The sequence below is a fragment of the Sorex fumeus genome, unplaced genomic scaffold (assembly GCF_029834395.1).
Source record: "Sorex fumeus unplaced genomic scaffold, SorFum_2.1 ptg000034l, whole genome shotgun sequence".
In the NCBI taxonomy this organism is placed as follows: domain Eukaryota; kingdom Metazoa; phylum Chordata; class Mammalia; order Eulipotyphla; family Soricidae; genus Sorex; species Sorex fumeus.
In genome coordinates, this window is record NW_026606091.1 from 32,058,574 (window position 1) to 32,078,662 (window position 20,089).

At 41.5% G+C, this 20,089-nt stretch overlaps 1 protein-coding gene across 2 annotated transcripts in view; it reads left to right on the forward strand.

Moving 5' to 3' along the window:
* The window catches only part of NCBP1 (nuclear cap binding protein subunit 1), a 40,502-nt gene that overhangs the window by 17,494 nt on the left and 2,919 nt on the right, over positions 1-20,089 (forward strand). For both annotated transcript variants that reach the window (XM_056117024.1, XM_056117025.1), the window contains 13 exons: positions 1,390-1,487; positions 2,435-2,498; positions 3,937-4,047; positions 5,907-5,971; positions 6,735-6,797; positions 7,565-7,639; positions 7,844-7,947; positions 10,052-10,174; positions 11,628-11,730; positions 12,530-12,623; positions 15,924-16,027; positions 18,556-18,670; positions 19,336-19,464. In XM_056117024.1, the coding sequence (XP_055972999.1) occupies positions 1,390-1,487; positions 2,435-2,498; positions 3,937-4,047; positions 5,907-5,971; positions 6,735-6,797; positions 7,565-7,639; positions 7,844-7,947; positions 10,052-10,174; positions 11,628-11,730; positions 12,530-12,623; positions 15,924-16,027; positions 18,556-18,670; positions 19,336-19,464 (1,248 nt within the window). The remainder of the gene's footprint in view (positions 1-1,389; positions 1,488-2,434; positions 2,499-3,936; positions 4,048-5,906; positions 5,972-6,734; positions 6,798-7,564; positions 7,640-7,843; positions 7,948-10,051; positions 10,175-11,627; positions 11,731-12,529; positions 12,624-15,923; positions 16,028-18,555; positions 18,671-19,335; positions 19,465-20,089) is intronic.

The window sequence follows — 20,089 nt, forward strand, 5'->3', positions numbered from 1 at the left end:
TCGGACTGTTCTCACATGCCATACACAAAGGTGAATTTAAAATGGATTAAAGGCCTCGCTATTAGGACGAGATCCACGAGGAAATCATCGACGAAACTCCATGATATTGACCTCAGGTATCTTTAATGAGATGGCCCATTATAATAGCCAAGAGCCCAAGGTCAGGCTGGAGAGGTAGTGGAGGGGCTATCTCTGGCACCACACGTGGTCCCCTGAGCACCACCCAGGCTCATTCTTGAGCAGAATTTGGTGTGACCCAAATGCCCTCCGCCATAAAAATATGTTTTATGCATACATTCGTTAAAACATCACGTTGTAGCTCAGGCAAAATGTAAGCTTTTTACAAATAATATGGACATATTTTTATTTGAGGTATCCTAGTTCAAATAGTATTCAAGTACTTTTATAATTGCAGAGCTACTGCACCAATCCCTCCACCACTGTTTCAGGATTCCTCCAACCATTGTCACACTTTGCCCACCCCCATTCTCAAAAGTGGTCATGTCATATGAGTAAGATTATCTTTTACTTTTATTCCATTGTGTATAACTAGCTATGCTATGTTATGTGCGATAGCACAGCGGTAGGGCGTTTGCCTTGCACGCAGCCAACACGGCCGACCCGAGTTCGATTCCTCCGCCCCTCTCGGAGAGCCCGGCAAGCTACCGAGAGTATTCGATACGCCAGACACAGTAACAACAAAGTCTCCAATGGAGACGTTATTGGGCCCGCTCGAGCAAATCGATGATCAACGGGAGGGCCTTTACCTTTACCTTTACCTTATAACTAGCAGTTTTTTGTTTCACTCATCTGTTGCTGGGTTTCTTGGCTTCCAGATCTCAGCTATTACAAATAGTGCTGTGTTGAACATATGTGAACATAGGTCTTTTCAGATTGATGTTTTTGTGTTCTTGGGGTAGATAGCCAGAGATGGAAGGGTAATAAGGAAGTTCTCTTCGAAGTGTGTTTAGGGTTCTCCAAGCCATTTTCCAAAGAGGCTGAACCATACAGCAGTTATATAGATATATTTCATTGCATGTTTGACCTTGCATAATACTTGAAATAAAGTTTTGTTTCATGTTACAGAAATAATCCACTAATTTTAAAGAAAAACTGGGTTGATAATACACTAAAATAATTTAGTTTAACTCGTGTAAAAATTGAATGAAGTTGTCAGTGATAGTATTTTGTCAAATTTAGTAGGAAAAAACACTGGAATGGAACGAATGCTTGTAGATAGAACCAAACACAGCAGTGAAATTCACTTTTGAGCTTTTATTCCCACACCCAGTACAGAGTCTGAAATATAATAGTCTCCAAGTAATTATTAAAGAAGTGATAAAAAAATACCTTTTCTGTTTGTAATATGTACATTATTTTTCTTTCTAGGGCCCTGTAATGCCCGGCAGTCATTCAGTGGAAAGATTTGTAATAGAAGAGAATCTTCACTGCATCATTAAATCCCACTGGAAGGAAAGGAAGACTTGGTAAGATCCTTCTCATGGTATTTCAAGAGGGAAAAAGAGGCGCAGTTGGGTGTTTTTTGTACGAGCAGAATGCATGTTGAGTGTATGGGGAACTCCCTCTTGTCCCTCTGTCCTCTCCAGCATGTGCTTTTGCTCTCTGGAGGCCTCTCTGCCAAACCGTATTTTTCTGGGTCTGCATAGAAATGTGCCTACGGTGGATGCCATCTTTTGTGCTGGTGGGTAGTTACCATGTGTGTGAAGAAATAACTTGGCTGTCAAGCTGTTGAGGTTTGAATATTTTGAGTTAAATGAATATTAATGGCATTACTCTTTATGGGCTGGAGGGATAGCACAGTGGGTAAGGCGTTTGCCTTGCACGCGGCCAACCGGGTTCGATTCCTCCGCCCCTCTCCGAGAGCCTGGCGAGCTACCGAGAGTATCTGGTCCGCATGGCAAAACCTGGCAAGCTCCCCATGGCGTATTCAATATGCCAAACACATTAACAACAAGTCTCACAATTTGTTGTGAGACGTTACTGGTGCCCGCTGGATCGGGAGGATAGTGCTACAGTGTACTCTTTTTATAGCATTTAGACACCAAACTTTGGGAAAGTCTATTTTCAATCTATCTTTTTTTAATCTGGGACAGTTTGGGTTTGTGTGACCCTTAAAGTCAAAAGGGTATAGTATATATGAGGAGCAATCTGCCTTGTTAAGTGTTTTTAGTAGAGCTGAATATGATTCTTCAGATTGCTATACTTTTGGTTGTCCAAGAGTCTTAGACAACAACAGATTTTTCATAGTGGTAAATAAGTTAAATTTTGTGGTAGTTAAGCAACTGAAACCTAGAACATTTTAAGAAAAAAAAAGATTTTCTTTCCATACATTAAGGACACTCTCCTGTTGATGCTACTCACTTTGTTTTCACCTGTCTTTGTGTGGTCGTTGAATTTACTTTTATTTTTACAGTGCCGCCCAGCTTGTGAGCTACCCAGGGAAGAACAAGATCCCCCTGAATTACCACATCGTTGAGGTATGCCTTATCCAGGGGTTCCTTTCTAAGGGTCGAACTCTCTCTCCATTTTAAAATGTAAGATACTTTTGGCATTTTTTTCCTTGCTGCTTCTCAGGTACTGGAAATTAGCAGAGGAACGAGGAAATGGCTGTCAGTTTTAGTTCTCTGTTAGCCATGTTAGTAAAGAGAACAAGGTTGATACCTGTAGCCAAGTGGGATTTTGAGTTGAGGCATACTCATATATTTATCATACGTGATAAGTGTAGACATACTTATTATATAGCATGTCTTCATGCATGGATAGTTAGGCTACTTCTAGCTGTGTCCTTGCATGGTCCCTTCACAGATGTGCAAATGGCTTAAGTAATTCCAAATACTATATTACTTTAGGCACTAGCTACCTTTAACCGTGTTTATCTGGCCTCATTATTTGCATACACCTGATTAGTACATTATTTTCTGTATCGTAGATGAATTAGAATGAATCTTAATAATCAAAAGAGACAGGAAAGTAAGAAGAGTAGAAGATTCTTATGGTTCCCTGTTGTCATGCAGAGTTGAACATAGAGTATATGAACATATAGTATAGTTGAACATCTTACAGAGATTTGCATTTCCAAGTCCCTAAGTAGTGTGTGCTATCTTAAAACTACTCGTCTGTCCAAGGATATGAACTTGAATCATCAATGCAAGTCATAGTTTGAGATGGATGGAAATTCATCTGTCATTAATTACAGGAGTGTGGGAGGTGGGAGTGAGAGGAGGAAATTCAGACCAGGCTGTTTGAATCCAGGTAGGTCATTCACAGAAGATGCAGGGAGAGTGGAGACTTCTGAATTAGAGGCATGGCCAAGATGTCCTGGACCCAAAAGGACTTGTTGGTACCAGTTTCAAATAGCAGTAGAGAGTCACTTGTTTGTTCTGTTCCATCCACAGAGTCAAGTGTTTTTCACTAGTTATAAAGCAATTATGGGTCATTGGGTCCCTTAGCAAATTGAACCTTCCTGAGTCAACATGGATACTTCTAAAGTCATAATCATCCTGTTCTCTTGGAAGGTATAGATTTGGTCCTGGAACAATAATACCACAGGTAGGGCTTTTGCCTTGCACGTGGTTGACCCAGGTTTGATCTTCAGTACATTATGGTCCCCTGAGCACTGTCAGGTGTGGCCTGAAAACAGAAGGGAAAAATAATTTTTTAAAGAGTGTATAGAAAACTAATAATTTCATGTGGTTGATTTACACTTAAGTGGAGAAGAAATTTGTATTACTGAATTCAATTTTAGATCCTCTTATTTTTAAGAATGTTAACAGATTAAAAATAATTTTTTAGTAAAACTAATGTTAACCATGAAATGAAAGAAACGAAAGCTAATTAGAATATCGAGACTTACCTAATTGTAGAAGTGCATTGATCAGTAGCATTGCATTAAGCTGACTCACTCTTCTTTTGTAGGTGATCTTTGCAGAACTGTTTCAGCTTCCGGCACCTCCTCACATTGATGTGATGTACACAACCCTTCTTATTGAATTGTGCAAACTTCAGCCTGGCTCTCTACCCCAAGTCGTATCCTTTTTCCTTTGTTTTTAAGCAGACACTCTTCAGGCTAGCTTTAAAGGATTAGTAAGTATTTCTGTATTTGGCTTTAAATCATTTCACGGGCACAGTCTGGCATTTTTTAAATTTTTTTATTCCTCCCGACCCCCCCTTCCCTTCCCTTCCTGCTTGTCTTTGTTGAGATGGCTGTAAGTTTTCACACTTGCTTGCAGTGCCCCTGGCCTCAACCCCTTGTAGTACCCAGGATCCCGGTGGTAGGAATTCCAATCTGCCATTGAACTGCCCGGGCTGCCCCTGACGTTTCTCTTTTTTTTTTTTTTGTTTTGGTGCCACACCCAGCTGTGTGCAGGGCTTGCATCTGGCTCTGTGCTCAGAGCTCAGCCCTGGCTGTGCTCAGGGGACAATTTGCAGTATCTGGGATCAAACCAGGGTCAGCCATGAAAACTTTAGGAGAGCTTTTTGGGGTTTTTTGGAAGTGGGCGGGGTGCTGGGGAGCGGAGGCATTGATGGCTTTGAGCCATGCCTGGCAGTGCTCAGGGCTTACTCCGCGTTTTTTGCTCAGGGACTGTTTCTGGTGGAACTCAGGGACCATATATGGTACTGGGATCGGCTGCATGTAAGGCAAGTGCCTTTGCCCCATACTGTTTACTCACCATTTCTTTAGAAGTTAAATATAAGTCTGTTTCACGATCGTGCTGGTCCTTATTTAGGGTTAGTTTGAGGTTTTTTGTTTTTGCTTTTACCAAAAAGTGAAAAGTATAATGGGGTACTTGGCGGTTTTGTTTGTTCTGTTTTGATTTGGGGCCACACTGGTGGTACTCAGGGATCACTCTTGGCGGGACTTGGGACCATAAAGTGGGGCCATGGATCAACCCCAGCCGGGTCCATTATGTGGAAGGCGAGCACCCTCCCTGCGGTGCTTCGCTCTGGCCCCATATTTTGGGCTTGGTCCTGCTTTTGCTTGTTGCAGTGTTCCTTTCCAGAGTGAGGTTTATGGTGGCTCCTGTGTCAGCAGGTCTGTCAGTGGGATTTTCCCAGGGGCATGCGCTCTCTTTTGTGTCTTGTGTCACATTGAACTTAGGTGTGTCGTTGATTTTTTTTTTTTAACGACAGAATGCTATGCTTAATTGACTTTATATATATTAATAAAATGTTCACATGCATGGGGAAACCAGATATGTATATGACTCACTGTTGTGTTATTTGTTTTATTGTGGTGGTCTGGAAACTAATCCACAATGTCTTTGAAATGTGCTTGTATTTATTTACCCACGAGAATTAAAAGCATGGGTTTCTATAAAGACCTGGGAATTGATGTTCTCAGAAACTCTTAGTAATAGCCTAAAGCTGGAAATGAATCAAATTGCCAACAATATGTGAATGGAGGCCCTTTTCCCTCTGCAGAAGGCTGTTTTTTCTCTTGTACACAAATCTCTTTCTCTTCCCTTACATTTCTCTTAGTAATTTCTTTAAAATAAAACTTTTGCCAAAAAATATATATGCAACACATGTATGAATGGATAAATTGTATTATCATCCATCATATCTATACAGTGAAATAGTAACAAAAAGGACTAAGTTTTTGATATTTGAATGAACTGCAAAATAATTACGCTGAGTGAAAGAGCTAAAATTTCATTTGACTCCTTTTATTTGACTCCATTTACACTGTGGAAAATGCAAAGAAATTAGAGTACATTGGCAAGTTGTGTTTGCTTGGGTTCGTTGATCACCTCAAAACCTTTTTAAAAGGTCAGGATGCTTAAAACTATTAGTCATTATGGAAGTGCTCAAAAGTTTTATGTCTTCTATAAGAGCGTATTTTGAAGGAGGGAGAGAATAGTTTTCCTTATCCTCAAACTGACCAGCTTGCACAAGCAACTGAAATGTTATACATGCGTTTGGACACAATGAATACTACATGTGTAGACAGGTAATGAATTTACTTTTTTACTGGTTGTTATCAACTCCTACTCCTCCTTCTCTACTAAAATCTGGTTGACAAAATGTGTCTTGACAGGAATTTCCAAGATTATTTTCCTTTCTATGTCCCTAAAAAAATCCTCTTTGTAAAATAACAGAGCTCAGACTTCTGAGGAACATTACATTTTCTAGTCTAGCTTTCACTCTAAATTGATGTCCCAGCTGAAGTTTTATTTAATTATTTACTTGTTTGATGCTTTGCTATAGTCTTGGTTTTCCCTCTAAAAAAGAAAATACACCCTCATGGCTCCCCTTCTTCTAAAAACACATCTGCTCTAACTACACAAGGATCACCTCCCAACATCAGTCATTTTGTGGAAAGAAATTAGAAGCCAGCTTGCCACTTCTTAAAAGCATGGTATCTAGAATTCAAATCATCGAACTAACTCAAGATAGTAAGTCATTGATATAGGAAAACCCTTACTGATCACTCCTTATAAGTCAATTATATAAATATATGTAATACCTGGTACAAAGCAGGCATCATTACACCATTTACATGACAGGAGAATTTAGTTTGAAGGAGTGAGATAAGAGGCTGTAATTTTGAAATAGATTACAGGGTACGCAAGGAAATGGTTAAGGTACAGCCATTGATGTGCTTTTCATTTAAATAAGAGAGTTATATTTGTCTGAATGTTTATATAAATTTCTGTTATGGATTTATAACCAAACACCCTTTTTTTTGTTCACAACCCCCCTTGTCTGTATAGGTTTATTAATTGGTTTTCCCATCATCTCAGTAATTTCCAGTTCCGATGGAGTTGGGAAGATTGGTGAGTGGTAATGGGATTTTTTCCCCCCTTCCTTTCTTTACTATAATGAGGAAATCTCCAGGCTTGTGCTTTGCACGCAGGAGTGCTGGCACCACACGGTGTCCTGACTACTTTTGGGAGAGGCCCCACCCGCACCCCTCCAGCACTGCGGGGTGCGACCCAACTCCTGCCCCTCCCCCCAAATATGCACAGTCTGGTTCATTTCTTATATTTTTACATGATGCAATTTAGATAGAAGAAAACTATTATAACTGTACGAGTTAGGTGCAAGTGCAGACTATGTACAAGAACTTAATTTAACAAAAAAAAGTGCTGGGAGGTCATACAGGAACCCATGCTTTGTTTGCACCCTTCCTGGTTCCAACGCTGGTATCATCTGGTTCCCTGAGCATTGCTAGGTGTGACCCTAGAGGTCCCTGAGCATCACTGGGGTGGCCCAGGTCGTCAGTGTCCATGCAGGACCTAAGCAGCACCACCTCCTCGGACCTTTACATTGAACCTTTGGTCCATTGGCCAAGAATTTCTGGGAAGGCATCCCATCCCCAATACTTTTCTTTTGGGGGCACATCCAGTGGTGCCCAAGGCTCACTTCTGGTGGGGCTTAGTGGAAGGCCAGGGGTGGAACCCAAGTCAGCTTCATGCTAGGACGGCACCCTATCCGCTGTAATATCACTGCTCCCCCATCTGGCCACCCATTGTTGTTGTTTTTGGTTTGGTTTGGTTTTTTCCAATTTAAAAAAGCTTACAGGACTACTTTTCTTCATTAGGTCAGATTGTCTTTCTCAAGATCCTGAAAGCCCTAAACCAAAGTTTGTAAGAGAAGTTCTAGAAAAATGTATGAGGTACGTTTTCTGTGCTTTCTCCTAGTGTTGGTGTCCTTATGTTAGGGTCAGAGACAGCTTTTTCTCTTTTCTGCATTTGTAATGTATATTTAGCAATTATTAGCTGAGTCCAAGGGGTTGGAAATTGTGATTTTTCTGGGTAAGTTAAATATAAAGGCTACAAATAATGAACAATGTTTTCTGAGGTTTTTCTTTGTATTGTAGGTTGTCTTACCATCAGCGAATATTAGATATTGTTCCTCCTACCTTCTCCGTGCTTTGTCCCGCAAATCCAACGTGCATTTACAAATTTGGGGATGAAAGCAGCAGTAAGTAAAATCCTCTGTCTCTAAAAAGTACCATTGCAAGTATTCTCTGAAGTTTCATAAACTGGGAAAAACAAACTTTCAAATGTATGTCATTTTAAAGGAGATCTATGCTTTTCCTCTGTTTTATTCGCCTTGAAATCCTTTGAGGATTCATCAGATCTACTTAGTTATTATTCCTCAATTTTTTTCTTTTTATATTGTTGCATTCAAGATAACATAGGTTTAGCAGGGTAAATTTATAGCCAGAACTTAGTGAAATGGAAATGTGTCCAGTTGATATATATTATCCAGCGTAAGTTCAGTTTTGGGGTGCTTGGGGATACAGGTGCACAGAGACCCGGATCATCAGTATGCCTCAAGAAGTAAATTCCAAAACATGGTTTCACTCTCTGGTCACATGGTCAGAGATTACGCTGTGGATGAGAGTCAGCTTGATCTGCTGCTTGCACTTTACAAGTACCTAGACTTCATGGAGGTAGTGTAGTAAGCTGAGTAAGCTGCTGTACATTGGTGATCGCTGGTGGCATAAGCTAAATGTAGCTTTGCCAAGTTAGTCTTCTCAGGTGCACTGACCAGGCTACCTCACGAGCCTTCTGTTCACGTGGTATAGCAGCTTTCTGCTTTCTGAGTCCACTCCTCCCTATCTCCTCGGCACCCTGTTCTACATCTGTGCCTATGTCTGTTTCCCTCGAAATAAACTCAGTTTGTCCCAAGGCTTAAAAAAAAAAAATTTATTTTTGAGAGAGAAAATGGCTTCAAAGAGAGAGTTGTGGTGAGAACCTTGTGATGAGAGAACTGCAACTCAGACCTGGGCCTGCCGGCAGCCGCACCCCTACCCTCTGTGCTGCTCTGAGGAAGAACCCTTGGTGCAGGCCCAGGAGGGCACTCTTTTGTCCTACACTGACTCGGGGGGCCCTTAATACCAGAGAGCTAAACTGCTGCTGGGGACCGAGCCTTTCCCCTCCTCTAATAAAGGCGAGCCTAGCGTTTAAGGCCACTAAATAGTCTGTTATTTTACGGTTCCTCCCCAACAACCCTTTGTTCCTGCCAGGCCCATGGTTCCATGTTTTTTTTTTCTCTCGTGGTGTCTTCTTTAGTTTGTGCCTTTGTTCCCATCTGAAAAGCCCTTTCTAGTTCCAGTTCCTCCTCTGGGGTCCACTCAAGTTTAACATTTTGAAACCCGAGTAAGCCAATTTGAAATCCTCGCTGGCAAATTTATGTGACTGTCTTGGTTCTCCGGCTGGAATGTAGGCTCTTCAGTGGCAGGGCCCTATTTTCCTTCATGGATTTTTCTCCCCTAATTTCAGGGTAAAGCGCACAGTACAAATGACATGTTATAATTGACTTTATTCATTTCAGATTCTTAGTCACTGATTCTCTGCCAGGATTGCCTTTTTGTTAGCTCTCGTCTACCTTACGAGAAAAATTAATTTCTAACCCTAACCCCAGCCCTAAATCTAATCCTAACCTGCCCCGCAAAAGAGTGGATTTCTTGTTCTGGGAATGGCTTGCAGAATTCACTGGGGCACGTTTTATGCAGTCAGGTTTTAACTAATAGACACATGAAGTCTTGGTGTAAGGATCAAGCTTTTGCAGACTTATGTCAGGGGAGGGGAGAAACTGACAAAAACTTTCAAACCTTGTTCAAACTCAGACTCAGTTTTTTCTGTCTCAGGAAAAAGATAAAGGGCCATTGGCAAAAAATAAAAGAAATAACACTAGTTCTCTACTTACAACCACTGATGGGACTTGGGGGCTGTTGTAGGCAGCTGTCACTGTCCACATTTCATCTCATCCCTTAGGGAGATTAACCTCTGTCCCCTTCTTCCCCACCCCCAGTGTGCTCTGAATTTTGATTAAATGTTCTTAAGGATGTATGTATTGAGAATTATGACTTATTCTGTATGATAAAACATGGACTTTTCCATTGAAAGGACTAAATCATTGACTATTAAAACTTTAACTTGTACAAATTAAATACTGATTTGGGGGGATAGGAGACTCTGTTTTGAAAGGCAAATATGCAAAGTTTTCAGTTTTGAAACAGTTTGCAAATAAAACCCTGGCCTTACTCCCTCTCTTCCCCGTTTCTCTCTGTTCTTAGATTCTCTTCCTGGACATTCTGTTGCCCTCTGTTTATCTGTTGCCTTTAAAAGTAAAGCAACCAATGATGAAATCTTCAGCATTCTGAAAGATGTACCAAATCCTAACCAGGATGACGATGATGGTAAGGGGTTAAATACTTCTTGAGTAGAACCAAGCATATGCTAAAGCATAGACTATAATTGACAATGGGAGTTTCTCTCAGGACACCAGTTCAGTCCCTGTACAGTTCCTAAACACTGCTAGGAGTGACCTTTGAACACAGAGATCCCCAAGCACCATAGAGAGTAATCCGACTCCTCGTCTGCCCCCCAAAAAAGATACTTAAACGTTTCTTGTTTTCCACTCCACATTTCCAACAGGAGGGGGCCAAAGTGATAGTACCGCAGGTAGGGCCTCTGCTTTGCATGTAGCTGACTCGGGTTCATCCCCGGCATCCCATATCATCCCCCAGCACCACAGGGAGTGATCTCTGAGCAAGACAGAGATAAGGCGTGGTTACTGCCAGGTATAGACCAAAGAACAGATCAGAAAGTTTCTAACAGAAAATCTGGTATATTACAAAATTGGGTTTTCCTCCAATTTAAGCTGTTGCAGTGTGCTGAGTGCAGACCATATGATTTCAGCCAAATCATTGAGTATCCCTGCTGCCCCACACTAAAGTGTAAAAATTAACAAAATAACTCCTACATTTACCTGAATCCATAAATGAGTCCACAAGCATACCATGAAATTACAGTTAAATGAGACAACGCAGGACCACACAAAACAAAGACATCACGGATACAGTTGAAACAACTGAAAAAGGTGACTGAGACATCTGGGTAGCCATTTTCAGGGGGAAATGTTTTATTTGGAAGTGTAAGTCATAATGAAGGTATTAAAATAATACATTGTCGGGCTTTTTTTTTTTTTAACTATTTTAGACGTCTTGTAACACTTTTCAAAGTTAAAGGTTTACTCTAATGTTTTTGTATTAACATCTCACCACTGTATGGAGAGAAACAAGCATGGGAATCTCTAGTTCTTTAAGAGAAACGGATCGGGTAGCTTAGAGGGATAGAGCATGTACTTTGCATAGGACAGATCCAGATCAATCCCTGACACTGTATGATGGTGCCCTGGCACCTCGAGAATTAGCCCCCAAGCATTGCTGGGTGTGACCCAGATACCAAAATAGCAACCGTGAAGAAACTGATGGTGAACCATAAGGAAACCATCCTTCAAATCTAAGAGTTAAGATTAGTTTTATAGGGGCTGGCTGGAGAGAGAATACAGGGGTCAGGCAATACATAGCCTTGCTGGCAGCAGACCCTGGTCTAACCCCTGTGTGTGGGTCCCTGAGCACAGAGCTAGGAGTAAACCTTGAGTACTGCCAAGTGTGACCCAAAAAAAAGCATATGAGTGTTTTAATCAGTGTTTTAATGGCCTTTTATTTCTTACTGGTAACTCAGAAATCGTCCATGAGTGTCTTGAGTTATTTGTGTGTGAGCCTGCTGTCTGCTTGGCATTCTAGTTGGAGACCCAGGAATTGTTACCTTAGACTTTTCTCATTGTCTCACTGTGGTATTTTTCAGATGAAGGATTCAGTTTTAACCCATTGAAAATAGAGGTCTTTGTGCAGACCCTGCTACACTTGGCAGCCAAGTCCTTCAGCCACTCCTTCAGTGCTCTCGCAAAGTAAGTTTAGTAAGAACCCACAGCCTTTCTTGAATGTTGGTAACGTCATATCATTGTTATGCTAGTGATACAGTAACTCTCAGGTGCCACGGTTGAATATAAGCATCTTTATCACAGAATTAAGTAATTTGATCAGTAGTTTCCGGTTATGGTAACTGCACACTTTGTCCTGACCCTTTCCGTCTCTATGTAAGTCTGCATCTCAACATGAAGTGTTCACATTTTCACATAGACCTGTGGAGAAACTAGTGAAAATAATGGTTCCCTAAGACAGTGTCACTCCCACCCACACAGGAAGCTCCACCTCTCTTCAGGAAGGTGAGCACAAGTGGAGCCAGCTCCATTTGGGGCAGTGCCACAAAGGTTGACATCTAAAGACAGAGTTTCCTAACTCATCACACCACTCAAAAGCAAAAGAGTCTGTAGTTCTTCCAGCCAAACAGTGAAACTGGGCCCTTCAGTGCTTAGTTCCCTAGACTTTTGCTTAGCAGATACCACAAAAGGTTTATGGTTACTTCACCTCTATTTGGAGAATTCCTTAGCCCTCGTGTGTTCTTAATAGATTACACACTGTAACCTTAGGCTACTAACAGCGTAGTGCTCTTAAGATTGTGTGACCAATTCCATACAAACTGAATTCCTGGTCATACCTTTTATACCCTTAATGGCTAACCTTTGGTTATTTATATGTTGTATTGAAGGTTGACTGTTAAATTTAGTAACGTTGAAAGGACTTTGAAAATATGGCATTGCATAACAAAGTTTGTTATCCCCTCTGCTCTCCTACTATTATAATAAGGTTTCATGAAGTCTTCAAAACCCTAGCTGAAAGTGATGAAGGAAAATTACATGTTCTGAGAGTTATGTTTGAAGTCTGGAGAAACCACCCACAGGTAAAATCTACTTACTTAGACAAGTTGAGTTTCTGATTAGGCGTAGTTATTAATGTGGAGCAGTTAATTCCATTACTTTATGTATACAAACATAAACCCGATTCTGCTTATATATACAATGGTTTTTATTTTTTTTTTTTATTTTTATTTTTTTATTTTTTTACAGTTGTAGATTTACAATTTTTTTTGTGCTTGGGTTTCAATTATACAATGATCAGATACCCATCCCTCCACCAGTGCCCGTTTTTCACCACCATGGATAATATCCCTCCCACCCCCATCCCCCCATCCCCCCCTACCTCTGTGGCAGGACAATCCCCTGTGTTCTCTCTCTCCGTTTGGGTGTTGTGGTCTGCAAAAGAGGCATTGAGTGGCAAACATGTTCAGTCCATAGTCTACTTTCGACATGCATCTCCCCTCCTGGGAGGATCCTCCAAACATCCTTTATTTGGTGCTCCCTTCTCTATCTGAACTGCCCTTTCCTCTAGGATACCCGGCTGGCCTCTAAGTTATGGAGTAATCCTCCTGGTGCTGATCTCAGCTATTCTTGGGTATTAGTCTCATACTTTGTTACTTTATATCCCCCAGATGAATGCAATCTTTCTATGTCTATCCCTCTCTTTCTGACTCATTTCGCTTAGCATGATACTTTCCATATTATACCACTTGTATGTAAATTTCATGACTTCATCTTTTCTAACAGCTACATAGTACTCCATTGTGTAGATGTACCAAAGTTTCTTTAACCAGTCATCTGTTCTTGGGCATTCAGGTTTCTTCCAGTTTGTGGCTATTGTAAAGAGTGCTGCAATGAACAAACAAGTGCAGATGTCACTTCGACTATACATTTTTGCCTCTCTGGGATATATTCCCAGGAGTGGTATTGCTGGGTCAAATGGGAGCTCAATTTCTAATTTTTTGAGAATCGTCCATACTGTTGTCCAGAAGGGCTGAACCAGTGGACATTCCCACCAACAATGAAGGAGTGTCCCTTTTCTCGCCACATCCACGCCAGCATTGGTTGCTTTTGTTCTTTTGAATGTGGGCCAGTCTCTGAGGTGTGAGATGGTATCTCATTGTGGTTTTGATCTGCATCTCTCTGATGATTAATGATGTAGAGCATTTTCTCATGTGCTTTTTTGCCATTCGGATTTCTTCTTTGAGAAAGTTTCTGTTAATTTCATTGCCCCATTTTTGGATGGGATTGGATGTTTTCTTCTTGTGGAGTTTAACCAGTATTTTGTATATCCTGGATATCAACCCCTTGTCAGATGTGTATTTGGCGAATATCCTTTCCCATTCTGTAGACTGTCTTTGTATTTTGGTCACTGTTCCTTTGGAGGTGCAGAAGCTTCTTAGTTTAAGATAGTCCCATTTATCTATCTCTGTTTTCACTTGCTTGGCCAGTGGCGTGGCATCTTTGAAGATACCATTAGCTTCAATATCATGGAGAGTTTTGCCAACTTTATTTTCAATGTACCTTATGGTTTCTGGTCTGATGTTGAGGTCTTTAATCCATTTTGATCTTACTTTTGTACATGGTGTTAGGCAGAGTTCTGAGCCTATTTTTTTGCATGTAGCCGTCCAATGATGCCAACATAATTTATTAAAGAGGCTTTCCTTACTCCACTTCACATTACTTGCACCTTTATCAAAGATTAGATGATCATATGATTGAGGGGAGATGTCAGTGTATTCAACCCTGTTCCATTGGTCTGCAGTTCTGCCTTTGTTCCAGTACCATGCTGTTTTAATTATTACTGCTTTGTAGTACACTTTGAAGTTCGGGAGGTTGATTCCTCCCATTTTCTTTTTCCCAAGAATTGCTTTAGCTATTCGTGGGGGCTTATTGTTCCATATAAATTTCAAGAGTGTTTGCTCCATTTCTTTGAAGAATGTCATGGGTATCCTTATAGGGATTGCATTGAATTTATACAATGCTTTCGGTAGTATTGCCATTTTGACAATGTTAAGTCTCCCGACCCATGAGCAGGGGATATCTTTCCATTTCCTCATGTCCTCTTTTATTTCCTGAAGTAGCGTTTTGTAGTTTTCTTTGTACAGGTCCTTTACTTCCTTAGTTAAGCTGATTCCTAGGTACTTGATTTTCTGGGGCACAATTGTGAACGGGATTGTTTTTTTCATGTTGCTTTCTTCTCTCTCACTGTTTGCGTATAGGAAAGCCATGGACTTTTGGGTATTGATTTTATAACCTGCAACTTTACTATATGAGTCTATTGTTTCTAGGAGTTTTTTGGTGGAGGTTATTGGGTTCTCTAAGTAGAGTATCATATCATCTGCGAATAGTGAGAGCTTGATTTCTTCCTTTCCTACCTGAATGCCCTTAATATCTTTTTCTTGCCTAATCGCTATTGCAAGTACTTCCAGTACTATATTGAACAGAAGTGGAGAGAGTGGGCATCCCTGTCTCGTCCCTGATCTTAGAGGGAAGGCTCTCAGTTTTTCCCCATTGAGGATGATGCTTGCTGTAGGCTTGTGGTAGATGGCTTTAATTATGTTGAGGAAGGTCCCCTCTATACCCATTTTGGCTAGGGTTTTCATCATAAAGGGGTGCTGGATCTTGTCAAATGCTTTCTCTGCATCTATTGATATAATCATATGCTTTTTATCTTTTCTTTTGTTGATATGATGGATTATGTTGATTGATTTTCGAATGTTAAACCATCCTTGCATCCCTGGGATGAATCCTACTTGGTCATGGTGTATGATCTATACAATGGTTTTTAAACCTAATTTTTCCAGTGACATGGAAGTAATGATGTTCATTCCACAAAGAGCAAGTGTTCTGATTTGTGGAACATATCTGCATGTTTTAATACTTAGTATGTGTGCCTCTTGCGTGGATGATTGTATCAGTTTCCTAGTTCATCCAGTTTCTACAAACAGGCTCCAGATTTCTCAGATGTCAGTATATCATTTTCACATTAATGCTGTGTATTATAAAGAAGAATTAAAATAGATTTTATTTTGGAATATATTTAACTTTAAAAATGAAAAAACATTCTTAAATGTTTAAAATTTTATATTATAATGTTTTGTTTATATATTACCTAATATTAAGATTAAAGTGTTACCATTTAGTTTTCCTTTTCATTCACTCAGCCACAGTGCTGTATTCTTGTACTTACTATACTATTTCTGATAAGGGCAGAAGATAGAATAATAAGCTCTATACACTATGAAAACGAATGTCACAGCCCCTCCTATTTTGTCTTGTAGCAATGGAATTAGTAAGGCCTGTATATAAGTATGACTTACCCTAATAATATTTCATTGTAGATGATAGCTGTGCTTGTGGATAAGATGATACGTACACAAATTGTTGATTGTGCTGCGGTAGCAAATTGGATCTTCTCTTCAGAACTCTCTCGTGACTTTACCAGGTAAGATTATCTAAGATTTGGTTTTATGTAGAATTATCTGATCTGTGAACTCCAAATTCAGCCACATTCGGCCCCATATCAGAATAGTGCTGGCCCAGTGTGATAGTATCCACTTGGCAAAGGTTCCTGGAAATAAAGTCATGGCTACTTTAGGGGCACATGTAAGGATTTCGGACTCAACTGACAGATCAGAATGCTGCTGTGTCAGGGTGCAGACTCGGGAGAGACCATCAGGCTGTATTTCAAGACTCAGCAAGGCAGAATGGGATGTGGGGAAGAGTTCCAGCTCCATTGAGGACCTGGAGCTGTGCCCGGAACTGGGAGACAGCCATGTCTTAGATCAAGTATGCATCATGTTGGGAAAGGCCTGGTGAGAGCCCGCGTGCCTGCCTGGAGGGGCGGGAGCTCTCACTTCTGTCATAAAGACCTGCGCTGAGCTCAGATGTTTTATTTTCAGTCACTCCTCTCCTGAAGGAAAGAGTGCTGGGCATTGGCGCCATGCCCAAGGGTACGCGGGGGCTGAACCCCCCCTCCTGAAGATTGTGAGCTCTGACCTTTTGAGCCAGAGACTTGAAAACCCATCAAGGCCTTTCTCCTCTCCATTTTGCTCTTACCGATAGGAGATGGATCTGAAATAAACTGGCAAGAGGGTGTGCGTGAATATTACAGTATCAGCCAAACTGACATTCACAAGTGGGGACAGTAGAAAGGCATTCCTAGGTTCTCTAGTTCTCGGGAAACTGACCACGTACAAGTGTTTATTGTTATCCTGAATAATACAGAGTTGTAATAATACAACTCAAATCCTCTCTGGGGGGGGGGGGGGGGGGTGTAGATTTTACTATTTTCCATGCTCCGAACGTGAGCATGCTTAAAAAGCTCACACAGAGGCTTACAACTAAGTGCAGTGCCAACATCAGCATTATTGAATTGATAGTTGCCCTGGGGTGCTCTGGCTTGAAGTATTCCAAACTCTGCAAGGCATTTCCTCTCCCTCTTCCCCGTTCGGTTTGGCCCTGGGCATTCAGGGTCCCTGGTGGAATAGGAATCCAGCTCTGCTGATGTTACAGAAATCATGCTGGACATGTGGTCTGTCACTTGAGCTGTCTCCTCCACTCTAGTCTGGTCTCTTCTTCCTGTCTGCAAATGTCCTTGGCAGTTTTTGAGCAAATTGTTTTATCATTGTTCAACTGTTGTTGTCCCAGTCAAATTTGCAGAAAGTACACATTTGTGCACATCCTGAGATTAGGAGATCTAGATTATAGGCAGAAAAGTAGTTAAGAAGCTCTTTTGAAAATACGAACTACCTGAGCGACTTCTTTTTTTGAGGGGAAGGTTCTCCCAAACAGTATTCAAGGGGCCTCTGGGCAGGGGTGCTCCAGTGCTGCTACCTGAGGGCTTTGCCAGCAGTCATGCTGGGCCTCACACCTAAGGCCTCTTCAGACCAAGTGTCTGAATTCTCTACTGGCCACCTTGTACATATCTGCTGGTCCCCTTTCTCCCCCACTCCAGTGCTGTCGGGTCAAGCCCATGGGTTTCCATGCATGCAAGCATACACTTTACCATTGAGACACATCCCCAGCCCTTAAGTAACATTTTAAAGCTATATACAAGACAGTTTTGGTTCTTTGAGGTAGCTGGTTTCTAAAAAATTTGTATATTTTGTTTATGGATTTTGGGGGGATCTTTTTTTGGGGGGCATACCTGGTGGGGTTAAGGGAGTTGAGGGGCTCAGGAGTATTCCCGGCTTGTACCATGCCGTACCAGGGATCCAATCCAGGTCTCAGAAATGCAAGGCAAGTGCTAACCACTGAGCCACATCTCAGCTCCTTGGCTCATTTATACGTAACTAATTTTTCTGTACATTTTTGTGGGGAGAGGAGGCCTCTGACAACGAGGTCAGTGATGTAGTGCGAGGTCCCAAAGACCACTCGGGACCCGCAGTGTTTCCAGGGCCAGCCACATGCCGGGCGTGTGCTTCAACCCTGTTCTTGCTCTCTGGTCCCTTACCTCATTTGTGAATCTTCACATTAAGAGCATTATCAGCTAATGAGTTAAATGTTCCTAGATAATTGGCTGATTGTAATCCATGCAAAACGAGCCTCACATTTCAAGAAAAAATGCTGTTAAGAGGAGAGAGGTATATTTGTTCAAGATGGACTTTTTTTTTTCTGGTCTGCTGTTTCAGTGGATTTATAATTACTTTCTCTATGTCTTGAAGAGTATGTAAATGAGAAAACTGACAGGGGCAAGCCTGGAACCTAGAGGCTTGTAGAAGTTACAGTAGAAGAAAAGGTATATGTTGCTGGAGCATGGTGATTAATTGTGTCCACGGTGTGGAAGGCTTTCTCAGGTCTGTGATATAGTTCAGTGGTATTGTGCCTGCTTTGTATATCTGAGGTCCTTGATTCCCTGGTACCAAATTTGTAATGTGTAGGTTATAAAAGTGGAGGTCTTGTTTTCTACAACATAGCTTAACATACAGTAACAAAATATATAGTAAGCAAATGCTGTATTATTACTTTAAGGCTGTTTGTTTGGGAAATCTTGCACTCCACCATTCGTAAGATGAACAAGCATGTTCTGAAGATCCAGAAGGAGTTAGAGGAAGCTAAAGAAAAGCTTGCAAGACAGCACAAACGGGTAAGTCTTGAGTCAGTCTTTTATTGAGGAGGAACCAACCTTTTCTTTTCTTGTTGGTTGTCTTTTGGGTTTGGGGCCTCAGCAGCTCTGCTCAGTACTTTCTCTTGGCTCTACACTCAGGGGATCGAATCAAACCCTGGTAGGCTGCATGGAAGGCAAACACCCTGCCCGCTGTACTATCACTCCAGCCCCCCATTGTATTTTACTTCGGGGTCACATCTTTCCCCGTGCCAAGGGGCTCACAGGAACCTAATCTTGGATCCCCCCCAAACAGTGGTTCTGTTGTCACTAATCCAGTGTTTGCAGCAACCGTCCTAGACAGTGAGACACCACTCTGATGAGTAACAAGTATTGACTGTATATTTCCCCTGAGTTTAAACTCTTTTCATTTGAAAAGGAAGGCTGTGCCCCTCGTTTCCTCCCACTGTCCTGGAGGGGAATAAGTTTCTGATCGAGTGCAGCATATCTGTGCCTTTGCTCCTGATTCAGGCCTCACAACATCTCCATGGCCTAGAGAAGGACTGGGGGGAGGGGGGGATCGGAGTGCGCAGAGAACTTAACTGTCACAGGTGATCAGGTACAGTCACACCCTGCCCCTTGCCTCGGGGGATATAGTACGCTGGAATTCTGGGCGGGATTTTAATTTGTTCCTTTGCATTCTGTAGCGAAGTGATGATGACGACAGAGGCAGTGACAGGAAAGATGGGGCTCTTGAGGAACAAATAGAAAGACTGCAAGAAAAAGTGGAATCGGCCCAGAGTGAACAGAAGAACCTCTTCCTTGTTATATTTCAGGTACATATTTTCACTTGGGACATTGGAATGTAGCACGGTAGCACGATCCTCCCGTTGTTCATCGATTGGAATGTAAAAGAAAAAAATATGTATTTCTCTAGTTTTGAAAAATGTTTTTATTCCCTAATGTCAATTTATAGAAGAGTTTGAAAATATAAAAGTTTACAAAGGAAATAAAAATTCATCAGTAGAGGGTTGGAGAGGTAGTACAGTGGTCACAGTGCTTACCTTGCATGCGGCCAACCCAGATTTGATCCCCAGCATCTGTATGGTCTCCCAAACCCCGCCAGGAGTGATCCCTAAGCACAGTCTGAGGTGTGACCCAAAGAGAAGATTATTCACCTCCATTAGCACATACACCTCCTAACTGTGCTGCGCACCCAGCATTCTTGTTTGAGCGTCTCTCTGCATAAAACATAAGAGAGTGCCTTGTTAACGACTTCTCATCTCTATATTCTTGGCGGTTTTCTCTCCTGATGAAACAGTTTTACATAAATTCCTGGTAATGTTGCTGATTCTGTCCTCAGATGCTAAGAAGGAAAATTACTAGCATAAATACCACAGGGGTAGTCCGTAAGCTCTCTTAGACATGAGCGGGAAGTGTAAGAGCCCTTCTAATCCTCTA